Raw genomic sequence first — 16,489 nt, forward strand, 5'->3', positions numbered from 1 at the left:
GATTCAAGGAAACAGGTACTTGGTCTTTTTTTCCAAGATTCAAGCTGTCATTACTATCGTGACTTACCAACAAAAAGTATCTGGCACATTGTGGGCACTCAAATATCTGTTTTTTTTTTTTTTTTCTTTTTTTCAAATATCTGTTTTATAAGAGGCAGAAGAACTTAGAACTTGCTGCAATACGGGATCTTTTTCTGAGAATTTCTTTAATGTACATGGTTGTGTAGGAGTTAAAGCTGTAAGAGGGATAGCCATCAGGAGGCTACCAGAGGAATTCAGGTGAGATGGTGGTGGTTACGTCTAACTTGCTGGACCAGAGATGATTCATAATCCTGAATGGCAACCGTTTCCACCTTGGCAATCCTTTTATTCTTCCAGCTCTAATCTCCAAGCTTATATATTTCCAGAAATAAATTATAGCCACACCTCATCAGATGGTTGTTCTTCCTTGTCACCCACTTAATTGTGTGACATTTCCACATGTTACTTTGTAAAGGGTGATCGGAACTCAAGTCATTTGGGAGAAAAGACATTTGCCTTGAATTACAGGGGAGAAGTCCATCGATATAGAACACAAAGTTATAATTCAGCAGGGAACTCTTCTCTGACTCACTCCCCTACTCTTGTTGGGTCCTTGTATTAAACATATATTCTCAAACCAGCGTATGCTTCCTTTGCAGGGCTTGCCGCAATTTGGCATACATTGTTTTTGAAATTATTTTTTGATGACTCTCTTTCGTTAGACTTTAAGCTCCCCAAGGTCAGGGATCATGTCTGTCGTCTGCTCTCTCCACTGCACTGGGCACAGTGCTCAGAACACGAAGGTGGGCGCAAGGACTGTTGAAGGAGTGAGTTATGAATGTCAAAGCCCAGGCTGCTCAGATGGACGTGGGGATGGCATTTATGTAAACAGGTCCTACGCGCAGCTCGTCTTTACTCTTTTGCTCGATCATAAGCGCTCTGCCACCCAATAACAGATCAGAAGTGAATTTTATGGAGACTAGCCTTCTAAACTTGGCTCAGAAGGTGAAAAAAATGAACACCTGACATGAAATTAATTTACAAATCAGTTTATTTACACATTTCATCTTTTCTTAAAGTACATTTCAGTTAACAAATCTATTTACACAGGTGTACATGGGAACTCATCCCAGTTATTTTACAGATCATACTTACAAACCACACCCTAAGTCTTCTGTGCAAAGTTGCACTGGATGTGACTATTGACTGAAAAAGGCCTGATGACCAGGCTATTTACACATACACAGTAAACGGGTTTGTTTTTCATGTCTGCACAATACAGTACACACAGGGAGGCGGGGCCTCCCAGGGAATGCTTTGCAATGTGTTTACCGAGAAGGCTTTGCAAAGTTCAGAAGGAAAAGCTATTAAATATAGATTAATTAAAATGACAGTACCTCCTTTACATCAGTTTACATTTTTTCTTCACATTTTTATAATACAGTTTATTGAATTGCTGCACAACCAGTTTAAGATGATTTGTAAACATGTAAATTTCTACAATTTGCATTAAACATCATTGTAGTTTCTATCATTTGCTCTTTGAATTAATGTTTTATTCACTAGTATTCTTAAGGTAGTAAAAGAAGATGTAAGTTTGAACTTCTTGCAGAAAAGTTATGAGTCTCTAACGCTGTGCGAGTACACACTTTATTCAAGTATTGCAAAAAGCTAAGGCCACTTTTTTTTTCAAGACAAGAAAGTGAACAAAATTGTTTCTATCAATAGGCCACAACACTCTTATGAGCGATGAAATCTCTTTTGAAAGGTAATTTCTCAGAGACCTGTAGTCACAGAAGGAATTTTCCTTTCTTTTACATAAAAGAAACACAAATTACCTTCCTTATTAACTACTTTTGAGCTCTTCCCACTTTTCCCTAGAGTAAAAATTCCTGTTTAGACCTGAAGAGGGAATCTATACCCTGTACTTATTTAACCCAGAGTGAAGTACCCTGGATAGCACAAACTATTTTGGACTCAGAAATAAATCTGAAGCCTATATGTTGGTTTACTGCTAAATTCTGATAGTGCTATTATTCTAAAAGATATTACTGCTGATGCAAAGATCTTTTTCTTAGAGGAATTATGAAGAAAGAGTGAAAGAGGATGGGAATGTGGGGAGAAGGAACAAAGATTACAAAGAGGGAATATTTAGATTCTTGGTTAAGAGGCAGAGCTTGATTAAAAAGATCCCAATATGGAACGAGTGGCTGGGTATCCATGTTTATCATTCCTAATGCTAACAATTAACCCCTTTTCAATTATACCCAAATAGTTAAAGCAATAAGAAATCTGCTAATTATAGATTCCTTTGTTTTCTGCTACCAAACTATGGATAATCATTTCTAGCAAAGAGTAAGACTGATCCATTCCTGCCTCTTTTATCTGGAACCCAGGATTCTCAAGACAGTAAAGACAGCTGGAGTATGTTAGGACTGCTACTGCCACATTCTTGGCAGCATTCTTACCAGGGAACTTTAAGTCCAGGTTGCTGATTCCGTGGACTTATATCATTTTTTTTCATTTTTGGAATCACAATGTCATAAAGAGTAAAGATAAACATTATTAAAAATTTATTTAGGTCCAAATAATGAGTATGTAGAAAAACAACCTATACTCCTATTATATTATTTTCATATTCATTTATAAAAAATTTACAGCAGCTGTAAAGTTTCAGTATCATAAGGACTATGTAATCCTACAAACAGCCAAAGGATGTAGACAAGATGTTTTTCCGTCTTCCACATAACACAAACTGAAAAGAAAAGGCTTCGCTTTTCCTTGGCCACATGAAAATAATATCTCCACACTACTGGTTAATAACCCCAAGAAACCCTAGCTTCTCTTAGTCAATTTGCTCATTATGGCTACAAGACTAGAGCTCAACATCGAAAGCCTAGAAGCAATGCTGGCAACATCAATCTGAGCATTTCCCGAGGCCCAGTCACAACATTTCAGTGCTTTCCTTATTTGTCAAGAGCTATCATACCAGTCATTGTGCAAAATGCAAGTATTCCAATGGTTATTTCAATAAGTTTCTCGTAATGACAAGATGGAACCGAAGAGGAATGGAAGTGTGCATAGTAAAACACCGGAGGCGCAAAGGCAAGTTGGGAGGAAAGAGGCAGAAATGAATGAACATGCACACTTAAAGATTATACCATCTTTGGGGTTTTCCTAACATATTTTGAAGTTATAACATTCCAGGATATTTCTAAGTATGAATCCAGTGGATGTCTTATATCATGCTTCTAATCAGGACCTTCAATATTAAGGCATTTACATTCACGCCTAAGATTATCCACATTCTTCTAGATTACTTGAAGGATAGGACTGATTCAGAGAAACCAGTCAAGAAGGCAGGGTACTGAGGTCCCAGGAGAGCATCACACATGCTCTAACATAGCAGCTGGAGTCTATATATTTTTTTCAGATACAGGTAATAGTTGTGAGAAGCAATGCTGCAAGAGAGGCAGAATTGAATTTTACAGTGTCTTTAAATCATTTTACCCCATTCCTGCTACTGCAGGTGATCTTAGAAGAGCTCATCTTCTTTTTACTGAATTAAACTGCCTTCTTCAATATGTGTATGGGTTTGTTAAAACCGTAAGTTTCCTGTGCAAAGACTACGAACCATAGAAGCTTCAAGACAGAAGTTTAACTATTACAAGAAGAATCTTTCATTTCTGAATAGGGACATACATTTTCAACTTAATAATTTATCTTAAAATAAATTAAAAAAATGTTCTATAGCGTAAAACAAGCACACAAACAATAGACAATATCTTTTTGTCTTTGGTGCACACACTCATTTCCTAAATCATTCAAGTAACAGCGTCTCTGACTTCTTGGGGAGATATGGGAGCTTAAAGTTTGAAGGCCAAAATGAATTATTTCCACTTCTGCCATGCCTCGATGCCTGAGATGGTCCTGAGGATCTGTGATTCTGGGAGCAGCTGGCAGAGGTTCAGAAGAAGTAAGAAAAGTGCAGGGGTAGACAAGGGGTGGAAGAACCAGCCCTGCACCAGTCCTGTGAGCCCAGTCTTCAGTGGGGGCACTTCTTTGTTTTCATGCTCACAGAGAAAAAACTAAGTATAATGCAAAAGTTTAAAATTCTTTAGATGGTGCTCAGGAAGCAAGGCTACCACTGATGTCTGTTAACTTGACAGTCCGCTTGGCGCTGCTCAATTGCAATAATGGAAGAAAATGGTCTTCAAAACAAAATGAAATGAACTCCACAAGGGGAAATAGGCACACATTACTAAACTTGCCTATCTGAAAGTAGTTCAGGGTTTAATACTGTTTAGAGACTATAATGTCCATTTATGACTTTCATGGTATAAACCAGGATTCCATTTCAAAAATGGTATGATGCACATCTATATACCTCTCTTGCTTGACTTCAGACTCAAGGAAGTGATACCCTAGTCTAAGCTAAGAGGTAAGTCTGGTGCTTTCAGCCCTCATCTGAGACCCAGTAGGGATGCTAACAAGAGGTGTAGGATTACACTGTGTGTCAACATCAGACCCTGCCCACCGAAAACAACCAGTTATTCCAGTGGACAGTCTCTAAAGGCTAAGGCTGTAATACCAGATATACCTCATTGTCCCATGAACTCCAAACCAGTAGTCTTTAAGAACAGGTACAAGGTCCAGAAGCACTCTTGCTATGATGGAGATGGGGTGTATATCAGGAGGCAGAAAGGCCCAGGACTCATATTAGCACTCAGTGTTCGATTTATTTGCAAGATGTCACACAAGTAGCATTCTCCCCTGTTTTTCACTGATCTGATTCAGAACATCAACAGTATCTCTGATCAAGGTCTCAAAGATCCCATCAGCTAGCTGCATCTTCACACATAACTCATCCTCATCATAGTTCACCCACTGTGCCTCCTCCTCGTGGAGCTCCTGTACCTAGAATTTAGAAAACAGAAAGGTTAGAAAATCACTGTCACACAAAAGCTAGGAATCAATGATACTCACTAACTTTGCAACCCCACACGTCGTACTACAACCCAAGGAAATAACTCAGAGAAAAAAAGGTAATTTATATGATGACATCAATAGCTCTTTTAAAGCTGCAAAAAGTTTGAAAAAACACAACTGTCAAATAAAAACTGGCTTCAAATCTGTCAACCTTGACAATATTCCAGTATTTTTATAGATATTAAGGATTACAAGAACGTTGTCTCTGTCAACATAGGAGAATACGTAGAAGAATGCAAATTTTCAGATATATGGATTTACAATTATAAAATGCATATATCCAAGACAATATTAGGTGTGATTCTGGAGTATGTAAATAAATGAGTAAAATTTCATATTCATTGGAGTTTTTTTTGGCCACGCCGCGTGGCTTGTGGGATCTTAGTTCCCTGGCCAGGGACTGAACCCAGGCCCAGGCCTCAGTAGTGAAAGCGCCAAGTGCTAACCACTGGACCGTGAGGGAATTCCACCCCCCCCCCATTTTTTTTTGGTATTGGAGTATTCTTTAAATGTACTATTGCTTAAGTTTATTTTAAGAGTCACTGTTGTATTATATTTTATATAAAATGCTCTTTTTGCATTTTCGGATTTGGGGATTCCTAAGGTAAACCAAAGGAATCAAATTAGAATGAACTGCCCAAGACGTTTTGCTTGTTTACAATAAATTTTTAAAAACTACCTATAAGAGAAACATGTTAGACTTATTGTATGTAATGATATTGTGAGTGAGATGGAGGCCAGGTGGAGAGAGTAGATTGTAAACCCTGTTTTAGTCACAAATCCAGCAAAGTTAACTGCGGTGTCGAGGGTCTCTAACCAAAAGCCTAACTTGCCAAAAGCCATGTGACAACAAGCTCCTAACTTGCACTTATCACAATTTCCTCTTGAAAAAGGCAGCGGAAGTGAAGAGGGGAACCTGTGCGCTGATTCCTGGCACGAGGAAACGAGAAGACTCTTGGACGAGAGGCCACACCATTCTGGAGTGTGGGAGAGCAGCGCTGCCAGACATGCACCCTTGGCTGGGGTTGACGGGTATGTGGCAAGGCGGCTGCCGCATTCTTTCTCCTTGGTGAGGCTGCTTGAAGCCTATGTAGAATATCCCTTTCTTTGTTCCCTAACGCATGCTCCCTGGACAGAAATACCACCAAAAAGGGTGATATGGTCAAATAAGTTTTAGAAATCTCCCTCTGGGAGTTTCGCAATGTATATCAGTCTATTCTAAACAGAAGTCCACCAGTAGAGGAACTTGATTAATTCAGAGCTTCCTGTATGTATCTGGTCAAAGAATCAAATTGTGTGGCTATATAAGAAATATTATTAAGATACAAAGGAACAGGTGTTCTTCTCTTATGAAGGATGCTATAAGCAACAGCCTAATGCAACACTTCTCAACCTGGTGCTGAGGGAGAATCACGTTCTGGAAAAGCTAATAAGTGTGTCCCCTATAAAAGATCTCTTATCTCCCATGAATTTGTTTATCTGTTCAAACAAAGTTGCACACCTTTCCTTTTTCTGAGTTCTCTCAGCCTTTATTATTAAATTTGTTCCTTGAACAATTTCCTATACGATAATAAAATTTAGGAAACACTGTCCTAATGTAATCATTTCTGCCCTTACAGCAGGAACATATGCTCAGGACATTATCCATTATATCTCTCAGTGAAGCCGTGATGAGTCCCCACTGTGCCTCGTCAGTATAGCAAAAGCTTTGCTCCTCTGTAAGAACAGGAATTATTTCCCTCCCAGCCAGTAAGAACATCGTGTTTCCCTTTTTCCTCTAGCCATCAGAAAGCACAAAGCCCAGTTTGCAACCTCAACTGTGGCAACTGAGAGATCTCACAACCTGCAAATATGCCTCCATTTTCTTCTGGTTTGGGGAATCTATTCTATTCAACCACACACTTCCCTTGCTGCTGCTCCTTAATATGTATGTGTGTATGTACGTAAATTAATATGTATTATATATAAATAATTAAATTAAAAAGTCAGTCTAACTTTTTTTTTTTTGGACAGGGTATTAGGCTGGTAGAAAAGAGAAAAGTGGTAAATAGAATGTGGCCAAATTTCAGCAAGCATATGTCCTTTCACCATATCCCTGTGAACAAGACGGTGAAATAGAGACAGGTCAGTTAGGTGGATGTGCACTTTTTTGGATTGAAGGACAAGACAACTATCAACCTGGAAGGAAGCTTCTGCCTGGAAGACTCAAGAGCTTTTTCCTCTGTGCTCCCAATCCATTTTGTTCATATTCCATTGTAGTAATTATCCTACAGAATTTTGTATTCTGTGCATCTGTTCTCCTGCTAGGCTGTGGGATTTCTTTTTATTTATAATTTCCCAGTGGCCAGGCCAGTGCAAATAGAAGGTGTTAAATAAATATCTGGCATATCATTTTTTAGTGAGTGTTTTATGGCTGTCTTTGGCTCTGTTGAGTTCATCATTTTTAGCAATGACCTAGATGAAGGCAGGTACCTCAGTTTTAGAGTTGACGTGAAAGTTGGGAAACACAATAGCTATGTTAAAAGAAAGAACCTAAAAATGTGTTGATAAGCTTGGAATGATAGGCCAAATTTAACAAAATGAAGGAATAAAATAAGGTCCTGTACTTGGATCAAAAAAATAACTACAAAAGCACAGGTTGAGATTTGGGTCTTAGAATTTTTCTAAGCTTTTGTGAGCCCCATGAGAATGGTATAGCTAAAAATAAAACGAACGTGATTATAAACTGCATTCATCAAAGGATAGTATCTAGAAAAAAGAAGGAGGTTATGTGATTGTACTAATTAAGCAATAACACAAAATATTACAGGCATACCTCGGAGATATTGTGGGTTCACTTCCAGACCAGTGCAATAAAGTGAGTATCGCAATAAAGCTAGTCACACAAATTTTTTGGTTTCTCAGTGCATGTGAAAGTTATGTTTACATACTACTGTAGCCTATTAAGTGTGCAACAGCATTATGTGTAAAAATCAATGTACATACCTGAGTTAAAAAATACTTTATTGTTAAAAAAATCTAACCATTATCTGACAATGTAGGATTGCTACAAACCTTCAATTTGTTAAAACAAACAAACAAACAAAAAAACCCTGCAGTAGCTAGGAAGCACAATAAAGCAAAGTGCAATAAAATGAGGTATGCCTGTATATGGTCAATTCTGAGCAGTGTATTTAAGGAGGGACACTGACAAAGAGCTAAAGCTGATGAGGTTGAAAGGGGCTCAAAAAAACGCTATCAGACAACAGGAGAGAATATCAATGTTTAATAGGGAGAAAAAGACTGAGAAACATTACAGCCGCTTCAAAGGCATGTAGGAAGAATTAAAATTGTTATGTAAAGCCTTAAAGCTGTAAAAGCAAATTATAATTCATTACGTGAAAACCAATTTAGGCTTAATATGAGAAAGAACTTATCAACAGTAAGTAAAAACTCAGGAGCTGTTGAGTACCTTATCAGATCTTAATCTGTAAAGGAGATTTAATCATTAGCTAGGTAGTTTCACTACAGGATTTGTCATTGTAAATGCAATTCTACCTACAGTAGGGAGATTTCCCAGGGCTACTGTATATAAAGGATATACAAAAGTTGGTCTAATTACTTTTACTCATTCCACATCATATATACTTTGAGAATACATCGCTAAAAATAGCCCATATTCTTAGCCAACTTAAGATGTAAATTAATCAATATCTTTGTGAAGTGGTAAGGGGATAGTAAAGGAGAACTAGAGCCAAAAGATTTCTCTTCTTTTTTGGCCAACAGAGGCCTTTAACATCTAAAAAATACATTCTTTGTATTTTACTCACCTCACATAATGCCTAAAGACACACAGACTGATTAAGGACTTTCCTAGTCCAAGCAACAACAGCTAAATTATACATTTCTTAATCTGGAAAAAGCAACTATTATGAAATATTAAATATAATAGGTTATCATGTTAGAATTGTTTTAGAAGGGCAACTGATATTCAGTTTGAGGCCAACCCCTCCACTTGCATGGATTCCATCTGTGTCTATTCAGGAACACTGCTCCAGCAGTTCTCCTTTCTCCTCTGCATCATCACAATTTTTTCCTATCGGCATATCTCTTTCAAGCTAAAAGAGCCCTTCTCTTGTTACCATTTCCCTCCATTTTTCTCTTCACAAAAAAACTCGTTTGAAGTGTCCAATTTTGCTCTCCTTAATTTGTCTTTCATTCTCTCTTGAAACCTACTCAAATCAAGCTTTTACTTTATCCATGCCACAAAAACTACCTGTATTGATGTTAAGATCAACAAAGACCTCCACATTGCCAAATCCAATGGTAAATTCTCAGTCGTTATTTTACTTGACCAATGAGCAGCACTTGACACAGGTGATTCATTCTTCCCCCTTGAAACACTTTCACCTGGCTTCCAGGACCTCACACCCTCCTGGTTCTACCCATCGGCTGCTCCTTAGTCTCTGTTGGTTCCTCCTCACCTTCTTAACTCTCGAAACATTGGAATTTGTCAAGAAGCAGTCCTTGGACCTCCTCTCTCTTGGTCTACACTCTCTTTCTTGGCTTTGACTACCATCTATATGTCACCACTCCCGAATTCACATCTCCAGCCTACGTCTCTTGCCTGAGCTCCAGGCTCATATCTAATAGCCTACTCAGTATCTCCATTTGGATGTTTATTAGACATTTCAAATTTAATACATTCAAAACAGAACTCCTGATGTTCCTTCCAAACCTGCTTCTCTCAGTCTTCCTCAAATCAGCAAAAGGCAATTCCCTTCCTTAGCGACTCACACCAACCCAATGGAGTTATTCTTAATACCTCTCCTCTTATATTCCACATTCGATTTATCAGCAGTTCTGTTGTTCTATTTTGAAAACTGTTCTCACCATCTCCAATACCACCAAACTGGTCTTAGCCACTATTATCACTTGCCTGGATTATGACAATATACTCCTGGCCTCCTTACTCCCACCTTTGCTTCAGTCTATCCTCAACACAGCAGCCAGAGGGGTCCTGTTAAAATGTAAGTCAAATCACCCCAGTATTCCCTTATTCCCTCTCTCTGTATTTTTCTTACTTATCTGTCTCCTTAACTAGAGCAAAAGCTCCTTGAGTTTTGTCTGCTTTGTTACATAATTCTACAATGGACTGCTATATTTCCACAAAAAATAAAATGGAATAAATTTATTTAAAAATGATATAAAGGGCTTCCCTGGTGGCGTGGTGGTTGGGAGTCCGCCTGCCGATGCAGGGGACACAGGTTCGTGCCCCGGTCCGGGAGGATCCCACATGCCGTGGAGCAGCTAGGCCCGTGCGCCATGGCCGCTGAGCCTGGGCGTCCGGAGCCTGTGCTCCGCGGCGGGAGAGGCCACAGCGGTGAGAGGCCCGCGTACCGCAAAAAAAATAAATAAATAAAAATGATATAAAATAAAGGAACATTTAAAAATAAGGAAAAACATCCACGTTTAATTAAGCAAAAACAATCAGAATACAAAAGAGACTATGATCCCAAATGTTTAAAAAAAATTCTCAGTATAAAAAGAAACTCTAAGTCTATATATCAAAATAATTAAGAGTTATCTAGGTGATAAGGTTGTCATGATTATTTTCTTTTGACTGATCAGTATTTTAAATTTTCTAAAATGAGCATGATTATTTTATAATAAATATGATTTTTAAAACGTATATGAAATTTCTATTTTTGAGACCCTTTTCTTTTGTACTAGTGGCAAAATTTTTGTTTTATGTGTCATGAAAATTGTTGTTTTAAATCTCAATCTCTCTAAAATGTACAAGCATTAAAAATAAATAAATAAATAAATAAAAAATAAATAAAATGTACAAGCATTAGAATATCCAAATGCCAGAGGTGGCTAAATCTAATAGTAGGGAGGGTGACCAGTTTATTTACCATTTCTTGTTAATAATTAACTCAAGTTGCTAACAGTATCATTTCACTAAACATTAAGAAGAGTGAACTCATGAAAAAAGTTACATAGGCCCAGGTATTTCAACTCACTCTCCAGCCACACTGACATTTCAGTTCCATGCTCCTTCCCATTTCAGGACTTCGCACGTGTAGTCTCCTCTCCCTGAATTGCTCTTCTATCACGGAACTCAGTTAATGCTTATTCATCTTTAAGATCTCAGCTCAGCTGTCACTTCCTCAGGGAAGCCTTTCCTGACCATCCTCATCAGACCAGTTTCCTCCATATGCTTTTACAACAGCTCCCTATTCTTCTATTTTTATCATTTAATTTACAATTACACACTTGTATAAATTATATATTAATGGCTAGTTTCTGCCAGCAAACTGTAAATCCATGAAGGCAGGGTCTATGTCTATTTTGCTTACTATTGTAACATCACTCCTAATTAGCACAATTCTTGACTAAATGCATGCACAGAGATGATTTATAGGGAATATGATCAATTCAACTGATAGTAGGGTAAATGAATGTCTCTTGATGTGCTTTTTTCTTTAATTCCTTAAAAAGTGGAAGAAGTAACATCTTGGTAATTAATAATAACTCAAACTCTAAGCTATTGTAGAAATATGAGAGCAAGTTCACCTTGAGAGGCCAAGATCTATGGAGAACTAATTGGTTAAAGTCCTGGCTCTTATTTGATGGGCAAGTTACTTAGTATCTTTGAATCTAAACTTCCTCATTTGTAAAACAGAGTAACATTAGTCCATCCTACCTCATACAACTATTGTGAGGATCAAGTAAGACATGAGAAAGAATGTTTAACAAATGTTTATCTAGTGAAGTTATTACTGAGTAAATGAAGCACTAGAAAGGTACATACTTGGGGAAAACTGATAAATTTAAGCATTACAGTTTTTTTTCATGATATGAATGTAAATATAGACAAGATATAAATAAAGTCCAGAGAGAAAATATCTGGAAATAAACCTGAATCAATTAACATCTGAATTTCCTAAGGTCTGCTACTACTTAACATCTTAACATTCTTTTAGGGAAGAAAGAATAAAAGACCTTTTTTCCCCCTTCCTTTTTTCTTTTTTTTGGTGTTGTTGTTTGATAGGCATTTTTCTAATGCTAGAAAATATATTGCAAAATGGAATAAATCCTATTCAGCTGAAGTTCTGAAGGATAATAATAATGATGATGAAATAACAGCTAATATTTATTGAGTTACGTGCAGGGCACTGTTCTATACACATATATAAATACTAAATTAATTCTCTTAATAATTTTATCAGGTAGGTACTATTATATCATCTTTATTTTGCAGATAGGAAAATGCGGCACAAAGAGGTTAATCTGTCCAAGATTACACACCAAGTAAAGTGCCAGAACAGGGATCTAAACTCAGCGAGTCTGGCCCTAGTCTACACTGGTCTCTTCAATTCAGAACCTTAAGTTTGCTTCCACTCAACTTTTTATTTCTCAAGTTCTCCACACCCACAAAAATACTGTTAAGTTAAATATTAATCTACTGAATTCAAAAGAAAGCAATTTCCAAAACTGAGGGGCAGAAAGAAATGCAGCACACGAGGGCTTTAAGAATTTACTGTCATTGACTTAAGATCAATTATATTCCCTTTCCTTTTAAAATCTAACTACATTCTGATTTTGGAAAAGATGGTCAAAATAAAAATAGTTCAGTTATATACACTGACCAGGATATGATCCACTCGGTCTCTTTTCTTTCTTCCAAATTTCATCATTTTCTGCCAATCTGTTTTGTGGTTTGGCTCCTTTTTAAGACTGAACAGCTTGAGTACTTCGGTTGCTATGAAGTTCTGTGAAAATAAGTGAAATGAATGAAACACAAACAACAAAGTTCTTGAGATTTAGTGCTTATAATGCAGTAAAGAGATTTTTGTTAAGAATACAATATTTATAAAAAAATCATACAAACTTTTCCCTTACAATTCCACTTAGCAATCTGAAGAGAAAAGCATTCCCAAATGCTCAGACTTTATTCACTTAAAGAATTTTTGTTTCTACACAACATTAAAAAAAAAAAAGTAAAACCCATTGATGAATCTACAAAGAAAAATCACTTTAGAATCCCCTCTACCCAAGAACCACCATTAGCTAACTTCAAGCTGGCAAAACTACAAAACAAAGTATAAAATAAATCCCTGAACCTGAAACATGAGTAAAGTACAAGGCTTTGGCTGGGATAGCTTATTTTGAAGCACCAAGATTCGAATACGTTATATTAAAAAATTATTAATCAACACTTCAGTATGAGAAGCATGGTAATTTCACTGCTAACAATATTTGAACTATCACCCTTAAAAAAAACTTTACAAAATGCTATAGCAATATTAAAATTGGAAGGCAGCATCATTGTGTGTTATAATGATGTGTGCATTCTGATGAATGCTGGTATATATTATGTACCTTGTCTTATTTCAATGTATTTGTTCTTTGTTATTAATAAAATAATGGGTTTTTATGGTTCTTCTATTAGAAAATGTCTTAATAGGGAAAAAAACACATTTATGAATCAGAATCATTTGAGAAGATTCTCAAACTACCAATGTCCTCCAAACCACACCACTCCCCCACCTACACACACACACACACACACACACACACTCACGCATTCAAGGATGTATCAACTGCTGAGGGCTGAAAGGAATGAAGTGCACCAGTGTTTTGAAAAAGCTCCTCAGGTGGTTCTGATGCTCCATTCCTCAAAGTTGAAAATCATTTTAAAAGTTGTTTTTTTTAAATCTATCAAGTCAATCTTTGAAAACTTTTCTTTTTCTGCTTACTTTAATCTAAGCAAGGGTCAGCAAACTTTTTCTGTGAAGGACCAGACTGTAAATATTTCAGGTTTTGTGGGCCATATGGTCTCTATTGCAACTACTCAACTCTGCTGGTGTAGCAGGAAAGCAGCCATGGACAATATATAAGTAACTAGGTGTGGCTACGGTCCAATACAACTTTATTTTTAAAAACATGTGGTGGGCTGGATTTGGCCTGTGGCCTCTAGTTTGCCTACCCTCGATATAAGCATACATTATATCTCATAAATGTCTGCTGGTATTCTGTCAGTACAAAATATTTCTAAAAGCTTTCTATAGTTAATACTGTATTATATATTTCAAAGGTGCTAACAGAGGAGATCTTAAAAGCTCCCACCACAAGAAAAAAAAACAACTGTAACTATCGTATGTGTGGTGATGCATGTTAACCAGACTTACTGTGGTGCTCTATTCACAAAACATACAAAGATGGAATCCTGAAACTAACATGTTACGTGTCAATTATATCTCAAGAAAAAAAAAGACTAAATTGCTTAGACAATGCCTCCCCTCACATTATATACCAGAAAAAATGTATATGTTCCTTTAATGTATTTTGATAGTCCACATATACTACTGGATGATGTAAGAAAATACACCAGTAAGATAAGTAATTGGAGGTATATACTCTCTAGGGGAAAAAAAAGCTTCTTATGATCAAGTAAGTTTGAGAATCATAACTCTAAGAGTCTTGCTACTCAAAATGATCCTAGGACCAGAAACATCAGCAACACCTGGAAGCTTGATAGAAATGCAGAATTTTCAGTCCTACTCCAGATCTACACAGTAAGGAATCTGCATTTTACCAAAATCCCCAGATGACTCAGATGCACATTAAAGTTTGAGAGGCACACTGCAATGAAAATACTACCTTTGCTATATTTTAAAAATAGGTTAACAGGCAGAGAGATTTCCACCAATGTGATTCTTTTTTCTCATTTTTTTTTTTTTTTTTTTGAGGTACGCGGGCCTCTCACCGCTAAGGCCTCTCCCGTCGCGGAGCACAGGCTCCGGACGCGCAGGCTCAGCGGCCATGGCTCACGGGCCCAGCTGCTCCGCGGCAGGTGGGATCTTCCCGGACCAGTGCACAAACCCGTGTCCCCTGTATCGGCAGGCGAACTCTGAACCACTGCGCCACCAGGGAAGCCCTTTTTTTACATCTTTATTGGAGTATAATTGCTTTACAATGGTGTGTTAGTTTCTGCTTTATAACAAAATGAATCAGTTATACATATACATATGTTACCATATCTCTTCCCTCTTGCGTCTCCCTCCCTCCCACCTCTCTAGGTGGTCACGAAGCACCGAGCTTGTGCTATGCGGCTGCTTCCCACTAGCTATCTATTTTACGTTTGGTAGTGTATATATGTTCATGCCACCCTCTTTGGTATATATACATATATATACACTACGTTTGGTAGTGTATATATGTCCATGCCACTCTCTCGCTTTGTCACAGCTTACCCTTCCCCCTCCCCATATCCTCAAGTCCATTCTCTAGTAGGTCTGTGTCTGTATTCCTGTCTTACCCCTAGGTTCTTCATGACATTTTTTTTCTTAAATTCCATATATATGTGTTAGCATACGGTATTAGTCTTTCTCTTTCTGACTTACTTCACTCTGTATGACAGGCTCTAGGTCCATCCACCTCATTACAAATAGCTCAACTTCATTTCTTTTTATGGCTGAGTAATATTCCATTGTATATATGTGCCACATCATCTTTATCCATTCATCCGATGATGGACACTTAGGTTGTTTCCGTCTCCTGGCTATTGTAAATAGAGCTGCAATGAACATTTTGATACATGACTCTTCTTGAATTCTGGTTTTCTCAGGGTATATGCCCAGTAATGGGATTGCTGGGTCATATGGTAGTTCTATTTGTAGTTTTTTAAGGAACCTCCATACTGTTCTCCATAGTGGCTGTACCAATTCACATTCCCACCAGCAGTGCAAGAGTGTTCCCTTTTCTCCATACCCTCTCCAACATTTATTGTTCCTAGATTTTTTGATGATGGCCATTCTGACTGGTGTAAGATGATACTTCATTGTAGTTTTGATTTGCATTTCTCTAATGACTAATGATGTTGAGCATTCTTTCATGTGTTTGTTGGCAGTCTGTATATCTTCTTTGCAGAAATGTCTATTTAGGTCTTCTGCCCATTTTGGGATTGGGTTGTTTGTTTTTTGTTATTGAGCTGAATGAGCTGCTTGTAAATTTTGGAGATTAATCCTTTGTCAGTTGCTTCATTTGCAAGTATTTTCTCCCATTCTGAGGGTTGTCTTTTGGTCTTGTTTATGGTTTCCTTTGCTGTGCAAAAGCTTTGAAGTTTCATTAGGTCCCATTTGTTTATTTTTGTTTTTATTTCCATTTCTCTAGGAGGTGGGTCAAAAAGGATCTTGCTGTGATTTATGTCATAGAGTGTTCTGCCTATGTTTTCCTCTAAGAGTTTGATAGTTTCCGGCCTTACATTTAGGTCTTTAATCATTTTGAGCTTATTTTTGTGTATGGTGTTAGGGAGTGATCTAATCTCATACTTTTACATGTACCTGTCCAGTTTTCCCAGTACCACTTATTGAAGAGGCTGTCCTTGTTCCACTGTATATTCCTGCCTCCTTTATCAAAGATAAGGTGACCATAGGTGCGTGGGTTTATCTCTGGGCTTTCTATCCTGTTCCATTGATCTATATTTCTGTTT

At 37.4% G+C, this 16,489-nt stretch overlaps 1 protein-coding gene across 1 annotated transcript in view; it reads right to left on the reverse strand.

Moving 5' to 3' along the window:
* Positions 1 to 1,054: 1,054 nt before the first annotated feature.
* The window catches only part of CEP350 (centrosomal protein 350), a 140,013-nt gene continuing 124,578 nt past the window's right edge, over positions 1,055 to 16,489 (reverse strand). The window contains exons 37-38 of the mRNA XM_049700523.1: positions 12,645 to 12,767; positions 1,055 to 4,938 (exon numbers count right to left, since the gene is read on the reverse strand). Of these exons, the coding sequence (XP_049556480.1) occupies positions 4,774 to 4,938; positions 12,645 to 12,767 (288 nt within the window). The 3' untranslated portion in view covers positions 1,055 to 4,773. The remainder of the gene's footprint in view (positions 4,939 to 12,644; positions 12,768 to 16,489) is intronic.

The sequence above is a fragment of the Orcinus orca genome, chromosome 1, assembly GCF_937001465.1.
Source record: "Orcinus orca chromosome 1, mOrcOrc1.1, whole genome shotgun sequence".
NCBI lineage: Eukaryota > Metazoa > Chordata > Mammalia > Artiodactyla > Delphinidae > Orcinus > Orcinus orca.